This window comes from Ascidia mentula, chromosome 3, assembly GCF_947561715.1.
Source record: "Ascidia mentula chromosome 3, kaAscMent1.1, whole genome shotgun sequence".
Classification (NCBI taxonomy): Eukaryota; Metazoa; Chordata; class Ascidiacea; order Phlebobranchia; family Ascidiidae; genus Ascidia; species Ascidia mentula.
The window spans coordinates 19,379,117-19,406,580 of NC_138568.1; the positions used below are offsets into that span (position 1 = coordinate 19,379,117).

Sequence of the window (27,464 nt, forward strand, 5' to 3'; positions counted from 1 at the left end):
GACAAACTTATTTCACTGCAGACCAAATTTTGTCAACAATCAACGGAAACTGCTCGGTTTTGTCGCGTTACACCCAGTCACGCTATCACCAACAACAGTCTGATTGACATGAAAGGACATACTTCGTGACGCGTTCGCTCTCTAGGGAGACGTGATTAGCCCATGCAAGCTCGATTAGCGTTCAACGTAGTCTGTCAGCGCTGTGCGATAAGACGTTACCCATTGCTGTTTTGATCTGAAGTCGAGATTCGTAACGTTACTGCTGCTGTTTGAAAAGGTGGCTTGGCAAAATAAAGAGTAAATGGGCTGGGAAATGGTGGTGAACGTCGGGGACTTTCCCCCTGAGGACATAATTGTTAAAACGGTGAATAAAACGGTCGAGGTCAGCGCGGAAAAAACCTCGATTGACGGAAAAACCGAAGCTGAGTTCAATCACAAGTTAGTGATCAAGTTATGTTTTTTTATGTAACAGAAAAACTACCAACCTTAATGTAATACCAGGAAGACGTAATACTACAGTGCGTACTTAATATTTATTTGCCTTAAATTTAAAACCATACAATTGACCGAGGTCCGGTATTGTTTACTTGGAAATTAGTAACGGATGCGAGTAAGAGGCTTAACCATTCTTCGCCCTCAAGGTTAAGCCTTTGTAATCCACTGGAAATAGGCACATTATGTAATTTACGTATGTTTAAAGATGCCAGCTGCCGCATAATGTCGACGCCACCACAGTGAGATCACAATTAAAGCGGGATGGAACTTTGGTACTGCGCGCTGATTGGATAAAATCATCTGTTAATTGAAAACGAAAAACTGGATATTGTTGTTTTGTTCCAAACAAGTTTGTCACTGTATCAAACCGAATCATTTTTCTCTGGTATTTTTGTTGTTGTTGTGAGTACATGTTATATACTATCTCCTCGTTTACGTATTCGAAATACACGCAGTTTATAACGGGATATCCTGAAATCATGTAGTTACAACAACAGCAAAATAATCTGTTAACATCGTCATAGCTTTTACTGTTGATTTTAAATTGTACTTGAGCGAAGAATAACTTTATTAAAAATTAACAAATACTCTCGCTATTTACCACTGAGTTATGATTTCTATACCAGCCGCGTGTAATAAATCATGGTTAATTGGACTTACTTCAAATACCTATTCGTACATCATATGTAAATATTACATGTAAACAATTTGTTGCTGCTTGGAGCTGCCATGCGTGCTGCGCGTGGAGACAGTTTGAAAATATAATGTATGTTTAAGTATACACTAAGTGCTGTGCATGCTGGCGTATTTATCAATATTGTCAACAAATAACAAACCATTTTTGCCCGAACCAAACTATTAAGCTGTATAGATATACTATGAACGTTTCCGCGCAGAGTTACAAAGAGTTGCTTTGCACAACACCATGGCATCGCACATCGAACATATACTCCATTGTTCTGACAACAATCGCGCTTAGTTAATTGTAACCCTTACAAAGCACGGAAAAGGCACATCCGGTTTAACGTCAAAACCAGGGTTGCCATTTGGCCGTCTTCACGGCCAAATTCCAGAAATTTGGCCGTTTGAAAATCGGCCTGGCCGCGAAAAAATCGTTTGGCCGTAAGGCAGATATTTGGCCGAATTTGGCCGAATTTCACTTGGTACTATATAAATCCACAAAAGGCATTGCTGGTTTCAGGTTATCAACAGATTTGTGGACGATTGTGTTGTCATAAATATGTCTCCGAAAAATTGTTACGTCATAAACTAATCTTGACTGAGTTGGTGAAGAATTATGCTGCAATCGTAATGCTTTAGCAACATAACCGGTTTTGAAACCACTGATGAGCATATAGATAACAGTGTTTTGAACATACAATTTACGAATTTATTTCCGGCTATGTAGTCGTTTTTGTAGAAATCATCAAACTTATAACGTGATTTGGCCGAATTTTGGCCGTAAGAGAAAAAAATATCAAAAACGTGATTTGGCCGAATTTTGGCCGTAAGAGAAAAAAAAATTGGCCGTCAAGTGTTTTGACCATCTGGCAGCCCTGGTCAAAACCAATCTTTCCTAACTGGTGTTACTGGTACGCGACAGCATTCCAAGTTGTATGTGTGCACCTTTCCGTAATTTGCGGATGTAGTTCGAATTTAGAAAGTTCTAAGTGATCTCAAAATGTTTGCAACTTCATCCTCCTCAGGTTACTTTGTAACACTCAATTAGGTGGTACGCCTCAAATAGATTTACCTCCAAGTGGTATGCAACCACAAAAAGGTTGGGAATCACTGGCCTAAACAGCAAGCAGTTCTTCAGTGTTGCTTTAAACCAAGGAATTCTAGACCAGTACACTACGTTTTAAGGCAATCATGGAAACGCTGCTAGTTCGAAAGAGGATGATTTTTGTGGTTTTAGCAATTTACGTTTTTGCGATGTGTGTATTCTTCTCACACAAAGAATTTGGAATGATATACTACCGTAAAAGGTACAAGCTATTGCTTAACGAAAGCGTAACTATTAGGTGTGAGGATATATCAATTGGTCGCCACCGAACAGCACATGTTGATTTCAGTAGTTTTGTTAACAAATAAAAAACATTTGATACTTTAGGTAAACTGTTGCGTTGAATCAAGAAGTTTTCCGGCCGGTTAGCGCTAATGTAGAACTTTGTATCAATGGTTTCCAACCTTCCTCGCCAACCGAAGATCGTCGGCAATTCTAAATATGTGCAGTGTGAATGATTAAATCCCTACTTTAGATAAAGTCTGAAAAAATAAGCAGTTTGCAACAGACCTGCGGAAACATATGGTTTACATAAGCACTTTACAGCCTTATTATTGACAAACAAACCTATAGTGACGTGAAACCCGGACTTTAAACACTGCCGATTTTTTTTGAAAAACCGGGCGGGTGATTAGCAGTATTGGTCATGCGCCTGACCCATATGCAGAAGAAAACCTGATCGCGATTCGTGGCCCGGATATCCACGGTTCAAACCCCAGTGTGGCCAAAAAAAAAGAAAAAACGTAATCAAAACTGACCCGCATGTCGATTGTGAACTAAAAAGCATAAAATATTCGGTAGTCGGGGTAACCTGCCTTTGTTTTAGCAAAATGTTTATGTATTTTTGTAGGACGAGGCGGTTTCCACCAAGAAAACAAAAGCAAGTTTTCTGTGAAAGTAAGTACATGTAATGTTTGACAACAAGCAGTTATTTTTATGGTGATTAGTTTTCGCACATTGGTCTGTGAAGTTTCGTAGCTCAAGAGACAATTTACCTTTCAAAAGGCGACGCGAACTCTTGTTAAGCATATAACTAACTTATGTCTCCTTTCACCCGACCAACTGTGATTAGTTTAGACTTTAACCAAAACCGCCACCTCTCGTTTGGGTGATTGGTCATTTCCTTGACATAAGCAACAAGCAAAAAAAACCTTTCTGTTATTAAAGTAAACCACTATTTCCAAACTATATATTTAACACATTGATTAAACAATGAGATTTTTTACCTGATAAAGCGTCAAGTTCATACGACTGTTTTTGAATTCTAGCCGTTCATCTTGGTTGCTACGCAATAAACGTAAACAAAGTACTCACATTCGTCGCCAATCATACCTCTATGACCGTCCATCGGTGTGCTACCCTATGCAATTTGAAGTAAGTGCAATTTACGTGATGGATTCAAAACAAGAAACAGCAGAAGTGTATATAATTAAGTGCAAGGCAGTGGTACCTATTCCTTTTGCCTAAAATATTTTCCTAAATTTCCCAGGCGAAATTTTCAAACAATAGTTTTTTGTCACTGCAACTACAAAAAAGGCTCGATTCGACGAATAGACAGGCCAAATAATGTTATGTATGTTGGTTCAAACAACGCTTTTGTGTGTTTTGGGGAACATTTGGAAAATTATTGCTTGTGTGCTACAGCTTTGAAGATTTTTACAGCAATTCAAAACTTGCTGCTCTCACTGCGGGTAACATCTGCATGTGTGGAAATGACGTAAACCAACTTGTCGAACGTAAAAAACCTATTCTATCCCATGTATGCTCTACCCCCTGCCTCGGAAATTCAAACGAAACTTGTGGAGGAAAAGGTGTTGCCAATTTACATCTAGTGAAGGGGGATTGCGTGAAAGGTAAGATTCATCTTAATGTTATTAATGTTATAAGTTAAATACACGAACAGAAAAGCCAAAGCTAATATATGCTAATCATTATAAGCAAACATTTTCGACAGTCGCAACTCAGTCAGTTAGTTCACAGTACTGATGATGAACACAACAGTGTTCGAAACGTTTGCTTATAATGATCAGCATTTTAGCTTTAAGCGGTCTATTCAGTGTTATACTTTCGGCAATTTAAAAACTACATGTAGTAAATGCATAGGTACAAGATCAAACAATCAAAAATAATATTTTTGAAACAAAAAGTCATCCATAAAATATTCGTAACCGATCAATGCTCACATCGTTGAGACTATTTGTTTAGACTTTAAGAGGTTGTAAACAGCTTGAAATAATTCTCCAAATCTTCAGAACCCTTTACTCAGTCTTACCTCAAGACCAGAAGCAAGGGTTGTTTCAATTTACCACCGTCCAGTTTGCTGCGATATGATGACGTCACATCCACATCAGAGTGCTTTCTGGCCTGTGAACTCGATCGCCACCCAGTGGCGTTGTACCGAAACCCAAGTTCATGTTACTGCGGGCACATGTCGGATAGGTGAGGACATGTTGAAATAATTAATTATGCGTTTTTAAGGACAAGCAGACGTTTTGAACAATGCTGAGCTCACACGAGTTTTAGTCGTACATTTGTTTCTAACCGGTGCCATAACAACGGTCAATTGAGGATAGTTTTATTGCTTTCGTCAACAACAACACGTGCTAAAACTGCTATAATATTGATATGTCTGGTCATAAGACGGGGTGCCCGTTGGATTCATGAATGATTCTTACGTTAATTCCAATTTTTATGCAATAAAGCCGGCGACACTGCGCAATTCCAAGCCCTTAATTTAAATTTTGTAAAATGCATGTAGAATTCTTGGTCAATGATTCGATTGAATATTTAAATACGATAACTTTTAGCTCGGATCAATTCCCATTCACTACTAAGATCTATTTCCTGTAGTTTCAATCTCACCCACCAAACATCCGACTGTAACTCCTCATCATCTCATGAGCTCTTCCGTACGTTGGCAGAGGACAAACGATGCAGCGAAGCCAAGTTTCTTCCTCCTGGCTCTCGGGTAAGTACTTTGCTTGCATCATATCCTGGATCTGGGAACACGTGGACTCGATACATGCTTGAAAGAGCAACAGGAATTTACACTGGAACTGTTTTTGTGGATGAATCCCTTCTTAACTCTGGTAAAAATAAGGATAAAATTAACAAACATAAATTTGGAAGTCAATTAAACATGATATAGTTTATCTTAGAAATGCAGACTGTGTATATTTGCTTTTCCTCTCGAATAAAATCTTTTTTTCTCAGGGTTTCTTGGAGAAACTATGACTTTGGAAAGGGTCGATTTTCTTAAGGAACACTTGGTATTCGGGAATAAATTCCCATTAAGTGTAGTCGAAGCTGTTGTGGTTTTAATACGGAACCCTTACAAGGCGTTTATCGCATCCAAAAACCTTGGAAAAACAAATTCTCACACTGGTCACGCTCCAGAAGACGTGTTCAGGAAAGGTACAACAACTATTTATATTTCACCCATATCATTGTACCGTTTTGGCAAAAGTTAAAACCTGATCAACTACATAATAGTTGAATAGGTGTTAGTAAATACGTTACCAGTGCCACAGGCTATAAACAAACAATTATATTTGTAGAGTTTACCAAAAGCAAAATTGAAGGCATGATGAAACATTGGAAGTTTGTCGCAGAAGCTGTAATAGAAGACGGGAAGCCTTTTCTTGTGATTTACTACGAGGATCTTGTCGAAAACCCTATTTCTAACATCCGGAAGATGGTGAAGTTTACGAAAAACCCAATTCTTTCACCTGTGAACCTCGAAGAAAGATTGGCTTGTTTGAGTCAAGACACGACTGGGATGGCTCGGAGGGAGCCAAGGAAAATACTGAACCCGTACAGCGAAGAGCTTAAGAAAATTATAAACGACGGAATCAGGGAAGTGAGGAGCATTTTGAAAGATGCAGGAGTTGAAACGGAATTGCCACCGTATGAAATTGACTCAGAATATTTGTGATAATTATTGGAAATCTTAAATAACGCTCGCGAGATGTTGCGCAACAGCCAGAAAAATTTGTGCGTGTTATTTTTGCCAAAACATACTGAGTACTATTCGAATAGTTGTGCTGTGATTAGAACATTTTGTAAGTTAATTTGCTTCAGTTTTTGTTCGCTTTCCATTGTTAATAACTTAGCAACTGCAGCACAGTCAGATCCCGTCAATTTGGACTACTGGGTTTTAACATTTTGGAAAGGTCGTTTTTTTTCCGTGTACTTGCTCATGTAAATAACATATCTTGCACATATCATCGCACTATTTGAAAAAAGTTTGCTTGGTATATAAAAATGTATTCCAAATAGTGTTTTGGAATCTGATCAATTTATATTTTGTCTTATTTTACCGCCTAAAAATAAAATAACATCATGACGCACAGTTTCCACTTGCTTCTTTCAAAATATCCACATGTTAATATTTATTTTCCCAAAAAAATGTAATTGCTCGTTAGTTGTCACGACACGACATTAAAATAGTTTGGTTTCTATGGTTAATACGTAGACATGTTTATAAACAAGGGCCCATGGAATCTCTTCCCTTTTCCTTTTGTCCCAGATATCTTGCCCTTTTGGTTAATGAGAGGCTTTTGTTAAAGTAAGGCATACATATATTTTGTTTTGGTTCGGGCATGCAAAGTCTGAATCATAATATTGACATGGGAGTTGTGCAGTGGGACATATCCCACTCGAGGGGGGGATGGAATTTCGGGACAAGCTTAATAAATTCAACAAAATTCTAATTGTTGGCGTTAAACCGCAGTTTTTTGTATCGTATGCGAGATACTCCCCGTTAAGGTTTAGTATGTCTGTCTGAAATGAAAATAAATGCATCCATGAAGCCGGGTTTTGCATTGTATTTTACTTGGGCAGTGAGCCACAATGATAGATTGTTCGGTTGCAAACCAAGCGTTTCAAAAAGCTTTTTGCAAGCTCCTACGGTGGGTCGCAGAGATCGCAAGGGTGAAATTTGCTTCAGTGGTGTAGATTCATCTTTTACATTTCCATTTAAAATTGCCTCTAATAAATTTTCGTTACAAAACGTCTTTTCTATCATCATTCCAGTTTCATTGTAAAATTGTTGATCATTTTCTGTTGCTGTTGCAGGGCAGCATCTAGCCCCACCTACCGGCAAGTGGTATGTTATTGTTACCTCGTCTTCAGGCGTGGAAGGGGATGTTAATCGAAGAGATTACGTAGTTGCGGTAAAATAATGACGGTCGAGGTCAGCGTAGAGAAAACCGCGATCGACGACTTAACCTTTCTTCGCTCCCATTTAAGCCTTTGTAATCCACTGGAAATAGGCACATTATGTAATTTATGTCTGTTTGAAGATATGCCAGCTGCCGCATAATGTCGACGCCACCACAGTGAAATCAAAATTAAAGCGGGATGAAACGCTTGTACTGCGCGCTGATTGGATAAAATCATCTATTATTTGACAACGAAAAACTGGAGATTGTTTTTTTTTTTTTTATTCAAAATAAGTTTGTCACTGTATCAAACTGAATCGTATACTATCTCCTCGCTTACGTATTGGAAATGCACGCAGTTTTCAACGAGATATTCCGAAGCAATGGAGTTACAACAACAGCAAAATAATCAGTTCACATCGTCATTGCATTTATTCTTGAGTCTAAATTGTATATTTATTACGCAAAGAATCATTTTTAAAATTAACAAAACTGTCTTTATTTAATTACCACTGAGTTATGATTTCTATAGCAGCCGACATTATTAATCATATTTAATCAGATTATTCGTACATCATATGTAAATATTTTCATAAAAACAATCTGTTGCTGGAGATTGCCATGGGTGTTGAAGACAGTTTGAAAATATATTGCATTGGCCTGACGGCAGTATTGATTGAGCTTTGCTTGACCATAGTGTTTCCACCTTGTTCTCTCCGTAAGGTTACACCTAGTTTGGTGGCCAAAGGATGACGGTGATTGTATATTGTCACCACAAAGTGGAAGTCTTTGCTTGGCCGTTTGGTCAGCGAAGTCGTCTGATAGTCACCACGGCTGCACTGATGAGACCTTTTAGGTCGAAACAGTGGCCATCTGTCTGCAGCTTATACAATATAGTTCTGTGTATGCTGGGGTATGTATCAATATTGTCAACCTACGCAGAAGCAATGTAAATTTACTTAACATTTACAACCTCGAAAGCTTGACGACCCCAACTAACAAACCATTTTAACCCGAACCAAACTATTAAGTCGTATAGATACATTATGAACGCTTCCGCGCAGAGTTACGAAGTGCTGCTTTGCACAACACAATAGCATCATATCGACAATCTACACCATTGTTCCATCGCGCATTGAAACAATCGCGCTTTGTTAATTGCCACGCTTGTAGAGCACAGAAGAGGCACGTGCCAGTTTATCGTCTAAACAGCAAGCAGTTCTTTAGTGTTGCTTAAAACCAGAAATTCTAAACCAGTGCACTCCGTTTTTGGGCAAGCCATGAAAATGCTGCTAGTTCGAAAGAGGATGATTTTTGTGGTTTTAGCAGTTTACGTTTTTGCGATGTGTGTGTTCTTCTCACACAAAGAATTTGGAATGAAATACTACCATAAAAGGTAAAAACTATTGCTTAACGAAACGTAATGAGGCTTGAGTGTGAGGAGATATCAGTTGGTCGCCACCGAGCAGCACATGTTGATTCCAGTAGTTTTTTTTTATCTTTTTCTGATCAACAACAAATGAACAGTTGCAGTTGAAAGGGGCCTGTGACTATTCTGACGTAATCGAAAGGGCCCCTCCATGACGTAAAGATTGAGAATCACTTCTTTATAAGCATGAAATATTCGGTAGTCGGTGTATCGTGCCTTAGTTTTAACAGTGTTTATGTATATTTGTAGGGCGGGACGAATTACACAGAGAAAACAAAAACAAGTTTTCTGTGAAAGTAAGTACATGCAATGTTTGACAATATAATTATATATTAAATTCCACAAAGCGATCTGTGAGCGATCGACAACCTGTCGGGGGCCTTTGATTTTCAAATTTATTCAGTTTTTTGTTCTTTAATCACATTGGTTTGACAATTGAAGTTTTTTTGTATTGATTAGTTTCACAAATTTTACCTTTAAAAGACGACGTAAAGGCTTGTTAAGGCTTTAACTAACTTATGTCTCCTTTCACCCGACCAACTGTGATTTGTTTAGACTTTAACCAAAACCGCAACCTGTCGTTTGGTTAATTGGACATTTCCTTAACATAACAACAAGCAAAGAACCTTTCTGATTTAAGGCAGGCCACTAGTTCAAAATAGTGATGTTCCCAGTTCCAAATTATCCAGCCCGGCCGGATCCGGATAGTTATTAATCAAATCCGGCCGGATAATTTGGATCCGGCAGTTTGTTAACACCGATTCGTGTATTATGGCAAAAATGTTTGATTGCCAAACAGAATGCTATGTTAAGGTTAGCCTGTCATGAGTGGAACAAATAAACGTGGGCATTTGTTAATATGGTATAACACGTCACGAAATCCTTAATAACAAATAACAGAAAAATCTTACGTCGGCGAGTAAAACAGACTGGGTCCCAAAAACGAGTAATTTGCGAAATGTTTGTCAGCTTTTAGGACAAAAATGCTTTCCCAACTATCCGATAAAATTAAGTGTATTATCCGGCCGGGTCCGGGTATTGAAAATTGGTCAATATCCGGCCGGGTCCGGGTACCCGGATCCGGCGCAACACATCACTAGTTCCAAACTATATATTTAACACAGTGGCTAAACTATGAGATTTTTTACCTGATAAAGCGTCAAGTCCATACGACTGTTTTTGAATTCTAGCCATGCATCTTGGTTGCTACACAATAAGCGTAAACAAAGCACACGCATTCGTCGCCCATTATAAGTATATGACCATCCATCGATGTGCGACCCTCTGCAAGTTGAAGTAAGTATAGTTAACGTGTTGGATTCAAAAAATATACAGCAGAAGTGTATATAATTAAGTGCAAGGCAGTGGTACCTATCCCTGTTGCGCAAAACATTTTACTGAATTCGCGTATTTCTCTAGCGATATCTTTTTGTTTTTGTCAAACGAATGCTAGGTATGTTAGTTCAAACGACGCTCTTGTGTGCTTTTGGTAGCCTTTGACAAATTATTGCTTTTTTCTCAAGTACCAGAGAATTTACGTCATACTTAAATCTAATCAATATATGTGCATATTACATCGAAAAGTGTTTAATTACATCGCAAAATTCGATCAAATACATGATTTTGTTTCAATGAACGCTATTATGGAAAACAGAAAATTCTCGTTTTATCGGGTCCGTATAGTTTTTTCTATCATGTTACAGCTTTAAAACATTTCTACAGCAATACCAAGCTTGCTGCTATTACTGCGGGCAACACATGCATGTGTGGAAATGACGTAAACCAACTTGTTGAACATAGAAAACCTATTCTATCGCATGCATGCTCTCACCCCTGTCCTGGGAATTCAAACGAAACTTGTGGAGGAAAAGGTGTTGCCAATTTACATCTAGTGAAGGGGGATTGTGTGAAAGGTAAGATTCATCTTGATGTTATTCCATCAAATGTGCAAAAACCTTTTAAGTTGATTACCTGGAACAGAAAAGCCAAAACTAATTTGCTAATCATTATAAGCAAACATTTTCGACAGTCGCATCTTAGTCAGTTAGTTCACAGTACGGATGATGAGCACAGGAGTGTTCGAAACGATCAGCAAGTTTTTTATTCAGTATTATACTTTCTGCTCTCAAAAAACGTACTTGTGGCAAATAGATAAAATTAACTTGTTACAAAAAAATTTATATTTTCAAAACCAAACATCATCCATAAAATATTCGTTACCAATCAAGATACAATTCGTCAAGGCTTTTTGTTTACACTTTAAGATGTTGTAAACAGCTTGAAATAATACTCCTAAATCTTCAGAACCCTTTACCCAGTCTTACCTCAAGACCAGAAGCAAGGGTTGTTTTAACTTTCCACCGTCCAGTTTGCTGCGATATGATGACGTCACATCCATTTCAGAGTGCTTTCTGGCCTGTGAACTTGATCGCCACCCAGTGGCGTTGTACCGAAACCCAAGTTCATGTTACTGCGGTCACATGTCGGATAGGTGAGGATTTGTTGGAAGAAAACAATGGAGGTTGAGTCTTCCTTTCGTATCTGACCGATGCCATAACAATGGTCGATTAAAAATAGTTATATTGCTTTCGTTAGCAAAAAAGCACGGTAAAATTGCTATGGCAAAGACTTTTCTGGTCATACGCGGTGGTCTGTTTGATTATTGAATTATTCTTGCGTTAATTCCCATTTTCGTGCAATAACCCAAAAGTCATAAGTTTAATACTTGTACATTTCATGTAGAATTCAAGGTCAATGTTCGGATTCGGACAAATAATTTAAGTACACCCACTATGAGATCCGAATCCGAATATTCAAATATACCCACTATTAGATCCGAATCCGAATATTCAAATATAGCCACTACCAAATCCGAATCCGAACATTCGGATTCGTTCTGTTGCATACCTAGTTTATTTTTTCTGCAGTTTCAATCTCACCCACCAAACATCTGACTGTAATTCCTCATCATCTCATGAGCTCTTCCGTACGTTGGTGGAGGACAAACGATGCAGCGAATCCCTGTTTCTTCCACCTGGCTCCCGGGGAAGGACATTGCTTGCGTCATATCCCGGCTCCGGGAACACGTGGGTTCGATACATGCTTGAAAGAGCAACAGGATTTTACACTGGAAGTGTTTACGGAGAGAAAGTCCTTCTTAACTCTGGTAAACAAATAGGGTAATTAATCGATGTGTATCGTGTGTGGCAGGGTTGTCCAACCAGTGACCATTGGTGTGCCACATTTGGCCCACACAAGCTCTCCGAAATGGGATAAGGGAACCTAAATGTGTTATAGCTATTTTTTATTATCGTAATAACACCTCCACATAGCGGTAACGATGACCAAAAACAACGAAGATAAAATCTAAATTTCAAGGTCGATATAAAAGTGATACAATTTATTTATTTTTAATACCGAGCAGTATATCTTTGGTTTTCCTCTCAAATTTTTTTTTTCCAGGGTTTCTAGGAGAAAATATGAACAACCTAGGAAGGGTCGATTTTATAAAGGAACACTTCTACTTCGAGCGTACGCATACATTGTCACTACTTACAGTCCATGCTGTTGTGGTTTTAATACGGAATCCGTACAAGGCGTTCATCTCACTTATAAACCTTGAAAAATCCAATGGCAAGACTCACACTGCTCACGCCCCAGAAGATGTGTTCAGAAAAGGTACAACAACTATTTATACATTGCAATATTTTTTATTCGTTTTTGCTCAAAACCAAACCTGATCAACTGCATAATATTTGAATATGAGTTGATGGACTAGTGGCTATAAACAAACCATTTAATTCATAGAGTTTACAAAAAAAAGGAAAATTGAAGGCATGTTGAAACATTGGAAGTTTGTTCCACAAGCCGTAATAGACGACGGGAAGCCATTTCTTGTGATTTACTATGAGGATCTTGTCGAAAACCCCATTTCTAACATCCGAAAGATGGTGAAGTTTTCGAAAAACTCAATTCTACCACCGCCAAATCTTGAAGAAAGATTGGCTTGTTTGAGTCAAGATACGACTGGGATGGCTCGGAGGGAGCCAAAGAAAATATTAAACCCGTACAGCAAAGAGTTGAAGGAAATTATAAACGACGGAATCAGAGAAGTACGGAAAATCCTGAAAGATGCGGGAGTTAGAAAAGAATTGCCGCCCTATGAAATTGACTCAGAATATTTGTGATTATTAAACTTATCTCCCTATAAGATTTTTCAACCATGCTCTGTTGGTTTCACATTCCAACAACACAATATTACCTAAATTCTTGTTTCAAAGCAATATGGCCAATTATGTTTTTTGTAGTCAGCTGGTATATTCTTATTATTGCGTACCTATTGTGCAACTACCTGTCTAATGATTACAATGCAGTGGTACGATATGCATTAGGGTTATAGTTAATGTGCCAGTAATAAAATTTTGTTGTGCTTAAAAGACACCATTTTGTTTTAAATAAAGCAACAATCTATCCGCATGGGATTTTCATACAAACACATAATTGTTGCAAACATTGAAATTTCTTAGTCAAGAAGATGAATTTAGTGAAAGTTTAAGAGTATCAAAGAAAATGCTTCAGGTACTACTTCATTAGAAATTGTCGAAAATCGTTTTCCCTTACGTATCTTTATCAACGCATAAAGGCCCATCTGGCAAGCACCAATGATGAATTGTTTAAAAAGTTGGCATTTCCAGAAAGAAGATTTTTGTTGAATGAAATTTGCATTGACTGTTCTCAGGTTAAAGTCTTTAAGGCCACCTATCAAAATTAAATCATTTGTATTTTGCGCAAAAAAACAACAAGGCGTACTCAGATGAGCATTACATAAAAGAAATAAAACGGCATGGGCACCGACAAAACCACAAAGGCTACAAAAGGCACAAACAAGTCAGGCGCCACACGTGAAAAAAAAGGTTCGCCACCAAAAAGGCCAGAAGAATCGCAACTATAACATAAACATTAAGAAAACTTAAAAACAGTATCGGATGCAACACGCGGAGATGATCTGGAATAGTGCTGATCTCTTTCTGTCGTGGTGGCAGGATAGCATCTGGCTCCACCTACCGGCGAGGGACTTGTTGTTGTTATCTCCTCTTTCGGCGTGGAAGGGGAAGTTGACCGAACAGAATCAGTAGTTGCGGTAAAAGTACGACTTCCATACGGTGCAGAAATTGAGTGCCTTCTTGTCCGGGAGTTGGGTTCTTGAAGAAAAATATTATTGACTTCTGTATCGGTGATGCTGTTGCGTCGACGCTGAATTTCGGAGTTGGTTCTCCCGCGGTGAATCTCCAGTGAATTCCTGTTAAACTCGGATATGTTGGTGTCAAAAAAGCTGTTTTTTGTTTGTGCAAAAAACATAGGAGTACTTTACAAGAATCCCCCTTTATTATAACGCTAACTGTATAGTTTCCACGTTATGCGTATTTTAATTTGAGAGCTGCAGACAGGGTGTATACACGCACTGTTTCGACCTGTAAGGTCTCATCAGTGCAGCTGTTGATGTGGCACTGTGCTAGCTGGTAGACTAGCAGGCACACAGATTTCCACTTTGTCGTACCTTTCGGTCAATCGTCGATATGTTTGGTATCAAACTAGGTACCAATCAACACAGACGAACCACGTGGAGCGCACTATGGCCAAAACAACTGTTTGGGACCCAATAGCGCTATTGGCTCGGCTTTCACCCAAATCATATTATATATAATAATCAATGTATACACCCCGTCTGCAGCTCTCATTGATTATTATGGCTCTTTTGCGCACATAATATTTTTAATTTGTTTTATAAAATATGCATTCGATTACAAACCTCAAGACTTCTACTGAATTTAAAATTAAATATATTTAAAACATTGTTAACAAAACTCTACACTGAAGACCAGGATCGACTTTGTCATGAAACAGAATCTATGGCCTTCCATCCTGACATACATATATCGCAAATGAATTGTAATGAACTTGCCTGTGAGGGACGTTGGGGAGAGCAGACCCCGGAAGAAATAATGGCGATAGTCCTAGAAAAAATGTTGGAAATGTATAAGAGCACAGTTGCAATAGAGTTTTACGATATAGATAACTTTCTTTAAAGTGCAATGTACAAGGTCTACAACCTGAGCAAACTGCAATGTCAAGCATAAATATTAACAGTTGAGTTGGCAGTAACTATTGTCTCGTTATGTAAACAACACTAAAACTGACACTTTTTGTGTAATTTGGCTGATAGCCTAACGTTCTTTCATTTACCATAGAGTGAATGCAGTGTTACCTTGGTGTTGTCCGTTTCGAATAGGGGCGGGTTTCAAAATGACGTGCGGCGCACTTGAGTAGGTTATGGTAGGTGGAGCATATGTGGATGGCTGAGGACTGTACGCCCTTTGAGCAGGAAATTTAAACGGGAATGTAAAAAGGCTGAGGTTTGATTGAGGATTTACTACATAGAATGAACTATCCTCAACGACATCTACAGTTGGTTGTCCTTGGTCGTCAGAAACATGTACCAGTTTCTGCAAAACTATTTGTACTTGAAATGCATTGGGTGGTCGTGAAATGATAAACAGATAAACTAAAGTTTTAACATAACTTATTCAACACTGAAAGCTGCGGGCAGGGTGTACGCACTGTTTTAACATGTAAGGTCTTGGTGCAGCTCTTGACTGTGACACTGGGGCACTGTGGCTAGCTTTTACACCAGTAGGCACACAGATTCCCACTCGGTGGTACCTTTCGGTCAACGTAGATCCGTTGGGTACCCAACTGGGTACCAATCAACAGAGACAAATCACCGCTATTCTAGATTAAACTTAATTACTGCTACTGTAAAGCACAGTCGGTCGTACTTGTGCGTGATGTTGGTCGAGCTTGAGGATCGCTGTCCCACGATTTTCGCATTATTTCGGTCAATGTGATGAAGGTCTGGTGGTCTTTTTCCTTATCGATCAGTTGCTTTGCCTCCAAGATATATTTCTCATCGGGTCTTCGTCCCATGGTAATGACCAACATCATGACGTCAGCTGGTCGTTGGTGTCCGTGATAAACGGGGTATGTTGTGACGATCTCATACAGAACCATGGCAAAGCTAAAATTATTGAAAGCCAAACAACGTAAGGTGTAGAAGACAGTTATAAAATATTGCACAATTTTGAAATCGGAGAATTTTTTAAAATCACGAAATGTTACATTATTTAAAATGTCTTTCGGCCCAAACGGATTTTAATCGGAGTCAAATCAATTATCCAAGTGGCAAGCAAATTTTTATACCATTACATACCTGTAAATGTCCACTGTAGGGTGCGCCTGCCCATTGTTGTAAAACTCAGGCGCTGCGTAAAGAGGTGTACATTGCTTTGTTTGACTTCCACAAATGGGCAAAGAGTTCTGCTCTCCAATGAAATTTACGGAACCAAAGTCGGCCAACTTCACATCCAAGTTTTGCGTGAGCAAAACGTTTTCCGGTTTGACGTCACAATGGCAGAACTGCTCGTTTTCATTGTAATTGTGCAAAAAAGAGAGTGCTGAAACGAGTTGACGAGCGAAGCGGAGTCTTTGCTTCCAGCGGATGTTGATGCCATAGTGTTTTTCCAGGTAACTACGAAGACTCCCTCCGCACGCGTATTCGAGAATTATCGCGAGTTCTTTGTTCCAACTTATAAAACCGTAGATTTTTAAGATGTTTGCGTGGCGAACGCGGACAAGGCATCCAACCTCGCGCTCAATGCTGCACACAATAGTTCGACGCTTGTTTAATATTTGACAAGGGAGTAACGGGATAGAGGTAAACGAAATTACTAGACAATACTATATCGGCGAAAATCTTCATCTTCGTTTCAAACACTTTGTTTTTAAGAAACAACAACTTCTTTCAAACTATAGGCTGTCTATAAACACCGCAAAAAGGGCTTTTGAGTGAAATTGGAGTCGGAGAGTTGCAACAAAATAAACAAAAAGAATATCTTATTGCTTCCCAACATCGTATTCAGTTTTGGACTATCTTGGAAAATTCACATGAACAAGAACCTACCTTGCAATACGTGCATTGAGCTCGTCCTTCTCTCCAGCTAACGAAATACATTTAGCAACGACCTTCCTCAATAACGGGTGGCCGCACCGTCGAACGGAACCAAACCTCCCACAAGCCAAGTAATCCTCCAAGTCGGCACTCGTCGAAAACTCGCATGCCTCAAACTTTGCAAGCACTGACGACAACTTCTACGCGTAAATGTATCAGAAAAAATAGTAGCATCATATTGAAGGTTTCTTTTAAAAATATTCAGACGTTAGGCGTTCTATAAGAGCTTACCGACAAAAGAGCCTCCAGTCTTGTTGTTTGAACCCCTTGAATGTAATTGAAAAGAAAGCTTTGATATTTTCGTCCAAGTCAAGGTTTGACGACCATCTTCAAAAAAGAACGACACTGTTTCCTTGGAAAAAGTATGTCAGGAATAAACTAATTTAATTGATTACTTTTTAGGACTCTTTCAATTGTCAAATAAGATTGCTATCTGCTTTTCCTCATATCGAATACACGTATAATGTAGGTTTTAGCAAGAGGTTTCTGTTCTATTCGCCTTCAAAAAAGAAGTTTAGCGCCACTTCGTACGTCACACAGTACGGATCAAACGAGCCTGTAAAAGCTGTCAGTCGCCAATAAACCATCGCAGTGATCGCCCGCACAATCGACTCACAATTCTCACAGGCCCGTAACTGTGTTTACATTTCACTTTACATGGTTCGCCAGTTCCTCGCACAGTTGCGACGTAACTCCCCTGCAGAAAAAAATGATTGTGAGCTTAGGTACGTCGACAAACAAATGTTCGCTGCCGATTCCCTGGTAATACATTACACTCCAACACACAGATATTGGTGACAGTTGGCTAATCGTGACGCAATTAAGGGTATTTCCACAAACAGTCAGTGACGATGTTGTCACAATATATTCGCTTGCTTCAGGCCTACACAGTATATGCTTTTCTATGTCCCCGGTGATGATCATTTGTAGGCTGCCTGGTAAACAGCGACACCCTTTCATTAAAACAACGAAGAGCTGGGAGGAATGAAAACAGGGCATTTAAATTAAATGGTTCTACAACTTTTCTCGCGCAATGCACTTTCTATGCAATTGTGAAGCCTAAAGAAAAAGTCAATCAGGGCAATTTGTTCTTATTTTGCAATCTTTAGTCACAGCTGATGTAGCTTGTGATATGAAATGGGTTAACCCGACCCTGAAAATAATCTTTTTTCTCCATGTTTGCAATTCGATAAATGACGTCATGAGTGCTCAGGCTCATTTGCTTGCACAAGACTTGTTGAAAGGAAAATACGGACTTTGATTTCTCAAGTTGATCAGTCTGCAACAACATCGCAACCAAGGTGAAATGTTTCTCTGCAGCAGAGGCAAAATGAATTTGAAAATGTTCTCGTTTCTTTTGCTATTAACGATTGATATTTTGTCAACATTGGTCAACGGCAACCCTGCCAGTCAAAGTGCCACTCAACAGAATATGTTCTGCACCCCTGTTGAAGTTCAAGATGGAACAGCGATATTGGAAGGTAAACAAAACCATATGTGTATATGTGGACAACAAGTAGCACACGAATGGTACATGCAGACCAAACAGAATGCGTGCATTTTTGATGGAAAATTCCCGAGCAGGCGAAATCTATATTTTAAGATTGTTAATAAATCAGCTGACTGCAATTTGCAACTTCTGATAGTTTCATAACATTCACTTATTATCAAAATAGAAAATTGGTGTCGCTGATAAAATACAATGCCAACAAGAGGGCTAGATTCTGGAAAAATTAAGGAACCATTCGAAGATTCTGTTGTTTAAAAATCAAAACCCAATATGTGTTGGCTGTAAAATATCACACACCTAACTTACTCCAAATCTAATTTGCTTTCAGGAATTCGTGGTCCTAAAGGTGATCCAGGATCCCAAGGACCAGTCGGCCCAATAGGTATTTGATCCATGGTTTCAATGTGCGTTGAACGCTAAATTAAGTTAGATGAGAGAAACTTTGTGAGTTATTTATGTTGAATGGGAAAGCCAAAGCTAATACTCTGATCATATTAAGCAAACGTTTCGAACACTGCTGTGATCAACATCAGTGACATGAACTTAAAGAAGGAGATAAAGATGAAGAATGATTGGAGCTGTCATCAACACTAAGTGATGGCCTGCTGTGATGTTGAGTCTAGAGAGTTTCCAAAATAATACTTTAGATTTGACAGTAGAGCCCGGCGTATGTCATATGATGACGTCACTGCAGTGCGCCTCAGGAGAGCTGTTGTCACGTGATAGCTCAGTCCTGTTTACTGTTTTTTGCTTGTCTGTGCATTCGATTGTCCGGTTTTGTGGGCGCTTTGTCGTAACAGCAACTCAGCTAGTTCACAACACTGATGATGAGCACAGCACAGAAGTGTTCGAAACATTTGCTTAACAACGGTCAGCATATTAGATTGCGCTAAATAAATATTAGCAAGTGTGACGTAACATCTAATCATTCGTTTGTACCACATGACTCATATTCAATTTCGTGTAGATAAAATTTTTATTGATGTGTGGTTTAGCATTTACATAGGCGAAGATATAACTTTATTGTGTTGTTCATAGGAATGGACGGGTCTCCAGGCATTGACGGAATGGACGGCATGAATGGCATGGACGGGATGCCCGGACCTATGGGACCACCTGGCAGTAAGAAAAATGTTTGTTTTTGCTAAAATAAACATTGGTTTGGACGATTTTCCTTTTTTTAAAGACACGGGAAGTTTAGAGCTTGCGATAAAAACATTTACAAAAGAATTGAAATCTCACACGGAAAATTCGAGAACAGTCAGTAAGTAAATCATTTTAACAGGATTTGATTATTCCATGTTTTAATTGGATTTAATAAATAAAAATTGAGGTACTTTAATAATTTTCATGCATTATTAACAGAGAAAAATGGACCTACCACAGACTACTGCAGATACTGGCCTATAGCGATCACTGGGTAGTGCCCACACTGGTCATAGCACTATTGCAACAGGTTGATCACACTGATCACATTTATGCTCGAAAAAATGTTTAAATAGAACCGTCATTATTGTGAGTTAATTACATTTGTTTCCGTCTGTTTTGACCCTTTTTAAACCCTGGAAAAACTTCGATAACCCGATATAAATATGTTTTATTGACAGTGGCAGAATCAGCAATTTTATGATGTGGCCAAGAGCGCTTTTGAGAAATGAGATGGATGCGATTTACAATAACTGCATCTGTCCAGTCGATTACGCCGTTGCCATGACGATGGACAAAGCGGAATTAAACGGAGAAGCAAGCTACAGTATTCCAGAGACTTGTCCTGTTGCATAAAAAGAACATGTTATTTGATTTCCCAATCAAACAATCAAACAATTGCAACGCATTATGAACACTTTTGAAGGCAGTGATCGTCTTTATTGTAATTCGTATCCAATGTATCGAAATATACAAATCGTCACCAAACTACGCTATGTGTGATGCTGGTAGAGAATTAATTCTAACGAAGGATGCTCGCGTGCGAGATCTGATCTTAGGGCCGGGGGGAGAGGTCTCTAGGTTTCGCCATAAACTGCATTCCATCTAAATTAATAGAAGTGGTTGGTGAAAATGTTAAGAACTACTGATGTATAAAGAAAGGGTTTAGAAACGGACTATAAATACTATAAATACTATACGGACTATAAATTGCTTGGCCGTTTGGTCAGCAAAGTCGTCTGATAGTCACACCAGCTGCACTGATGAGACCTTTTAGGTCGAAACAGTGGCCATCTGTCTGCAGCTTATACACAAGGACTATAAATAGTTTACAAGTTGTCACAGTGACAAGCAGGAAGCTAAATCACAAGGGATTTCCAAACAATAAGTAAATCCAAATGGAATTTGTCGTTATATTAGTTAAATATATTAATATATTAGTCAAAGTTTATTACAGTGGTTCAAGACAAAACGCTAATCAGCCAACAACATTCCAACACTTCCATCATATGAGATCATTGTTTAGCTGGGGTGCGAGAAAATAAAATACCTAAAAACGATTACCCAAGCCGATTTTGAACGCGATAATCCAAACATTCTTTTTACTTCTTGTTAATAGTTCGTTGCAGACATTTTCGCTGAGTAGTACTGGCCGCTAACAAACGTGTTTATCATTAGGCTACTTCCATTTCCACTTGCAGAAATGTATATTGCAACAAAGCTTAAATCACTACAATCAAAGGCCAGTAAAGTTATGTCATTTCAAAAAAAGCCGAAATAACTGTTTAGATAAGGGAACCCTTTGGATGAAACTATTGGATTTTCGTTGTATTGGAATTTTCCGCTATATTTTCCGCATTGAGTTTTGATCAGATATCAAAATGAAAATTTTTACGCTAAACCTCAAACGGATAATTCAAAAACATTCCGCACGTGTTGCTTTTATATAGGGTTGTGGAAATTCTATGTGTCTTATTGGGTTTTATGACAAAACATTAGACACTTTTTAACATTTTTTCTTGCGATATCCAAGAAGAGCATGAGATGGAAAAAAATTAACGATCGTAGCACCAGCAAACCGACTCATATTTGGGTAAAACCTATAGACAGAACATGAACATGTTTGCTTTATCAATACTTGCAGTAGATACACCAGGTTGATGCGCACATGGCGCAAGGGTCATTGAAAGCGTGATAACCTGACATGTTTTTTTTTTAAACAACGGCATTTTGAAAACAAATGTGTGTGTTCTTATGTAGTTTGAGTGTTCTAAAATTACAGCACAGGACACAAATTAAGTTAAAGTGTTTTTAGTCTATTTTTGTTGGGTTTTCCAAGACCCCCAGTCTTCGGAATATGATCAATAACCTCCAACCCACCGAAGAGTTGCTGGTATCCTGCCATTTGCGAGTTGAAGAATTTAAACAACTCTTCCTTTGTCAGACTTGACAACGAAAGCTTTTGCCGCTTCGTTGTAAACTGGATGAGCTGTACGAACAACAACTGCTTCCAACACATCTGGATGAGACAAAAGTACTTCTTTGAGCTGGGCTGGAAAAACATCCATATTTCCATGGGATTTGATGACGTTCTTAAGTCTGTCGACCACGTAAACGAATCCTTGCTCGTCATAATATCCCACGTCTCCTGTCCGACACCAACCACATTCATCCAACACTGCTTCAGTTGCATCCTTGTTGTTTGAATATCCTTTGAAAACGCAAGGACTCTTCACACAAAGTTCTCCGTGTTTACCAGCACCGAGTTCTGTTCCGTTGTCGACGTCGATCACTTTAAGCTGAACATTGGGGAAAAGCTTTCCTGCACTTTCGAATGGAGGTTTTTTTATTAGAGAACATGTAACCAGCCCGAATTCAGAACCAGTGTAACAACAGTTTACAATCACACCAAACTTATCACTTGCTTTCTGCATCAAACTTTTTGGTATGCATGTCCTGCCAACTATAAGATACCTAAAACTGTTGTTTTTTCCAATACAGCTTCGTTTGTAATGTTTTTGAAAGTAAGAAAATCACCTATCGTGGCGCCTGTCATGGGTTCATGAAACCATTTACGGAATAAGTCTGATTGTCGCGGCAAAAACCAAGTTTAAACCGTAGGGAAATAAACATGAGTTATGTCCCCAAGTTCAATCCCACAAAGGCCAAAAAATACATATATATCTATTACCTTCTGTTCTTTTGTTGAATTATGGGCTAAATATACACAAAAATTCGATGACTGGACGGTAATATAGATATATGTTTTCCCGTTCGATGTATGCGGAAAAATACAAATTTCAAGTCAACGTGTCAATATTTTATTGGCAGGCGAGCGCCGCGCACGAAGCTGTCAATCAACTTGCAACCATGTTTGCAACGTCATAATTATGGAAATATTTAAATGCTGAGCAGGAAATCAGTTGTCAGGAGGAACACTGAGCGTGAAAATAAATATCTGCGGGAAGCAAAGTAAGATCTTCCCCGACGTTGAAATTTTACACTGCCTATATTCCTTAACTTTATACGATGCATCTTTCGAAACGGAAGAAGTCAACACAGTTATTTTACAACATCCACTTTTAATCCGCGCCACCACAAAACAAGTCTTTATTAACTTCTATAATGTTATCTGCTACTTTGACTTTTAAACCAAAATTGTCGTTGGGTGGTTTTAATTTTTTTTCAAAATGGATTTTATTTCGTCAAAACCGAGGAAATTTGATGGTGAGTTGACCATAGATTATAACATCGGAGCATAAAAGTGAGGTTTGTAGCGGTTTGGATATTTTAGTGGATAAATATATTCATTTTGCACATCCACGTTTTGTTTTCCCAGGGACGGGAGGAATTTTATAGATGTCAATACTTTGCATTGGCTCGTGTTCAGCCTGCGTTGATTCAAACAGATGTCCGCTGACTGCAAAATAGATTTATTCAATCAAATATATACAATATCTTGTACGATTACAACTCAACCGATCAATGAGAGCTGATGTATCAACAAATATGTACAATATAATTACACGTTGTCACTGCAAAATCCAAGTTTATAACATGGAATAAATATGTGTAATGATACCGAATTCAGTCACACAAAGACCAAAATGAATGCATACCTTCTATTAGTCAACCATGTTCAATGGGTGGGTATGGGCCAAAGCTTAACACGCAACGCTGACGGACCAAATGCAAATAGGCTAAGTTAAATTGCCTTTCCGAACAGTACTTATGTAACGTTCGCTAAACGCAAGAAATTCCTATTAGACCACCTTGGTACACGTGTTTCACCGAACAGCCAACCTCAAGGATATTTAAGCTAAGTTTGAATTTCATTAGAAAGCAGAAGAAGTGCAGGTTTTTCTGTAAGGACTTGGCGTGTACGAGCCAGTTAATTATGATAAGTGTAGTTCTCATTCTTCACGAAGTGTTTGTTGGAACACAAATGTTTGAGTCAACGGTGGTTGCGTGCGTCTCAATACATCAGTATTACAACCCCGGAACAAGCTAGTGCAATGGCAGACTGCATGAATCGAGGAAATCCTTTTCAACGTTTGTCATAATTTGGATTTTTTAATTTCACACAATGATGCTTTGTTCCACAGGATGTCTTTGAGACATGTGAAAGACAGTGGATTTGAAACTGTCAGTTTTAAATGTCAGAATATAAAGGAAGAATGCGTAAAATCCATATATTAGTGCGGCAATATGTGGATATGTTTAATTGCCGCCTATGTGGTGCGGATTTAAACCTATAGGAAGTGAAAAGTTTGTTTAAATACAAACTAGGCTTCTCTCTTCAGTGAAGTAAAAATATTCATTTTGATTTCCGTTCCTAAAAAACGTCTGCAAATATTTGTGTTGCGGAGTTAGGATATTTTGCTGTGATTTAGGACAGCTTATTTGCAAACAAACTTTTCAATCTTATACAGGTATGGGTAGTTTGCCTGCAATAAATCTATGTCAACAAACATTATACCACAATGTCGTCGGCCTTGTAGAAGTCGTTGGTTGATTAGAGGGAGGATTTAAGACGGATCAGGGCAGGATCCGTGGTGTTGACCTCAGATAAAAAATGGAACCAAGGTTTGTAAGTTTTTTAAATTATCTCCAAGTTAATAAATAGCCACATTTTTCTACGAAAAAACATAAATAGGCAAACATTTTGCGCGATAATAATGAAAATAAAATTCTCCCGGGTCAAGCCAAGCGCGGACATTTTTAAATATTTATGTTGTTATTTCTCTGCAAAGTCTTATCATGGCTGGGACTAGGGTTTGTTGAGTTAGGTTAAACTCGGCCTAGCATGTGAATCAAAGTGAATAATCAATTTGTCTCATAAACTTGCCCGGTGTCTCACGCTTCGCCAGTCGCACTGTGAGTGCGGAACGGAATTTTGGTCCGTTAATATCGTGCAAAAATTATGCCAGGTCACAATCTGACATCTGGTTATAAACGGTCGCTTACAATATTAGCCGGTTCTTTGCAAGCGACGAAAACCCAGATTGGCAGAAATGAACTAAGCGTGGTTTAGTGTATTTATATCAGACATATGGTTGAACCAGTGTGGTGATTAAACTTTTGTTTTACCAAAAAAGACAATAAAACCCTTTGAATAAGCTTTGTCAAACAATACGAATGGTTCCGTGAGCTGTCGAGATTTGGCGAAAACTACTGAATATTTATTCTAAGCGTTTGAGCAACAAGCGGACAGTTTATATAAAAGCTATTTTGGCGATTGCCAGTTAACTTATATAACCTTGCAGTGTTCCTTGGACTTAAAGTTTGTAAAACTCCACTAAATTCCATGATGACGTCATTCCCCCGAATAAGAGAAATATATCATTGTAAGATATAAACTCTTTGTGTTTTTATCAGGTATTGGTTGATGGTGGTTGGAATCCTGCTCTCCTTCATCACAATTGCTTCAGCACAGTATCAACCTGGCAAAAGTAAGTATTTTGTTACAAATCATAAACTCTAAATTAATTTAATATTTTGGTTCGTTATACAGATTTTGATGGATTTCAAATCGATTTACGTTCATGTTTTCTGTGCAGAGTTCACTTGCGAAGATGGGAGGAAGTTAGGGCCTTGGCAGTTTTGTGATGAATATCCTACCTTCTTCGGTTGCTGGGACAGAAGTGATGAGAAACCGGCCAACTTTTCCACTTATCCTGAAAACCTCACCAGCCTTTACATGAGGTGAAAGCACTTAAATATGTTCCCTACATTCGTTGTATTAGTGTTGACCAACCAATAGACGATGTTATCAGGGTTTGACTTCTATTAAAATAACCAACTATGAACAGTTTATATTCAAGTCGGGTTAAATAAGACAGTTTTAAAACCCAACGCGTTTAGAAGTGTTTTTAATTTAATATTTCAAGGGAATAATTGATTGCGAAACACTCCCACGCAACAATAATGTTGTTGAGGTAAGAAGTGGCCAGTGGGAGGCGCAAAGAGTGAATCTAAAATTAGTAAAGGTTTATATCAGAGGTGGCCAACACATCGATCGCACCACAGTTTGCGTTGACTTTACAAAATTTTAAATAAACGTAATCGTCAATCTTTTTGCATAATTTGCCGTGATACGTAAAAGTTTCATTAATGTTTGCCAATTTAACCCATTGTTTTTAAATTGAGCATCGTTACCAAACACATGGCACATTGTTACGTAACACGTTGCATTATTCCCACACATGTGGTATTATTTGGCAATACAAAGAAACAACGTACTGTGCCTTTATTACTAGTTTCTTCAATAAAACATTCTTGGCGCAGAACGAAAGTTAAAATATTTTTGATATTGTAGGTGGTATAAATACGTTACAGTCATAATACATTTACTTGTTTACTGCAAGGAACTGAAGATGCCCAAGGGGCGAAATATATATTCCTGATTATAAGCCAGGTTGATCCTGTAATAAAAAGCTACTGCTTTTTTTGGTATTATAAAATAAGTTACAGTGATCGCTAGGCCTGCATCTGCAGTTTTGGGCAGATCCCAATATTTCAATTTTTGAAGTCAGTCGTACGTTGTGTTTGGTTATTCACATATTTGCATACACAATCGCGCATGACAAGTAATCTGGTTTATTTAAAACCAAATCTAACATCTACAAATTATCAGCCATGACGACTCTTCACGTTTATACAAACACAAATCCAAAACTATTGTTGTATGACGTACATTACTTTCAGTTGCAACAACGACTTTGACTTATTTGATCCTAACAATTTATGCGGCCCAAGAGTGATGGAGTTTTGCAAAGGAATAATGCATTGTTTTGGAAAAACACTTTGTGACCTTCACTGCCAGTTCCTCTTCCAGTGTCCGAATTCAGCTTGTTGGAAACGTTCGACTGTTTGTGATGGTGATCCTTGCAATGACTGTCCAGCTTTCCAACACTGGAATAATGGACATGGATTCAAATGTGTTCGTATTGGCAGGAATTGCAATCTTCCGCAGATGTTTCTATGGGACGGCATTGCCGATTGTGATGATAAATCTGATTTGTGTTACACCTCAGAGAATGGAGATGTCAGGTATTTCCTTTTTAATTTTTTTTTTTTTTGCATATGCGTACTTGCCAGCACTGACCTACTCTCCTCTCCCTCTGTGCTCCTGATCTTACTTTATATCACGTTTTCTTTTCGACGCCATTAGATAGGTGTATCTACGGGCGTCACTCTTCCTATTGCAGTGAAAACGAAAAAAACTAAAACGGTTGCAAAGATAATGAGCTTTGTTGTTTATCTTAATGGTTATAAATATTAAAAAGAACGGCGATAACTTCTTGCTTGTGGCAAAAATTGCATCAATAAACAAATTTGTTATTACAGAGATATTCGCACTTATTCATCCCTGAACGAACAATTGTGTTTCCAATGTACAAATGACCCCATGATCATCTCAAGGTCAAGTGTTTGTGATGACGTCATAGATTGCCCTGATATGAGTGATGAATGCAATTGTAACGGGAAATTCCCTCAACAGTGCAGCAACAACGAGAAAGGGTATTTTGGGTAGTTATGAAAAGACCTTTTATTTCATTGATGCAAATTATCTATTAATTTTATTTAGT

The 27,464-nt window shown here is 38.4% G+C and overlaps 4 protein-coding genes across 4 annotated transcripts; 3 read left to right on the forward strand and 1 right to left on the reverse strand.

Annotated features, from left to right (window-relative positions):
* Positions 1–203: 203 nt before the first annotated feature.
* LOC145896130 (heat shock protein beta-7-like) lies at positions 204–1,494 on the forward strand. The gene is made up of 2 exons (XM_082984989.1): positions 204–438; positions 701–1,494. Exons 1-2 carry the CDS (start codon positions 302–304, stop codon positions 804–806), a joined length of 243 nt encoding a protein of 80 aa, XP_082841115.1. The 5' UTR covers positions 204–301; the 3' UTR covers positions 807–1,494.
* Positions 1,495–3,983: 2,489 nt separating this feature from the next.
* Positions 3,984–6,215, forward strand: LOC145895889 (sialate:O-sulfotransferase 1-like). Its single transcript, XM_082984668.1, has 5 exons — positions 3,984–4,134; positions 4,534–4,720; positions 5,132–5,370; positions 5,495–5,695; positions 5,839–6,215. Exons 1-5 carry the CDS (start codon positions 3,984–3,986, stop codon positions 6,213–6,215), a joined length of 1,155 nt encoding a protein of 384 aa, XP_082840794.1.
* A 4,419-nt stretch (positions 6,216–10,634) lies between these two features.
* LOC145895890 (sialate:O-sulfotransferase 1-like) lies at positions 10,635–13,059 on the forward strand. The gene is made up of 5 exons (XM_082984669.1): positions 10,635–10,785; positions 11,177–11,363; positions 11,800–12,038; positions 12,335–12,550; positions 12,680–13,059. Exons 1-5 carry the CDS (start codon positions 10,635–10,637, stop codon positions 13,057–13,059), a joined length of 1,173 nt encoding a protein of 390 aa, XP_082840795.1.
* An 8,735-nt stretch (positions 13,060–21,794) lies between these two features.
* On the reverse strand, positions 21,795–22,307 carry LOC145895891 (luciferin 4-monooxygenase-like). Its single transcript, XM_082984670.1, has one exon. The coding sequence runs from the start codon at positions 22,305–22,307 to the stop codon at positions 21,795–21,797; it is 513 nt and encodes a 170-aa protein (XP_082840796.1).
* Positions 22,308–27,464: the final 5,157 nt, after the last annotated feature.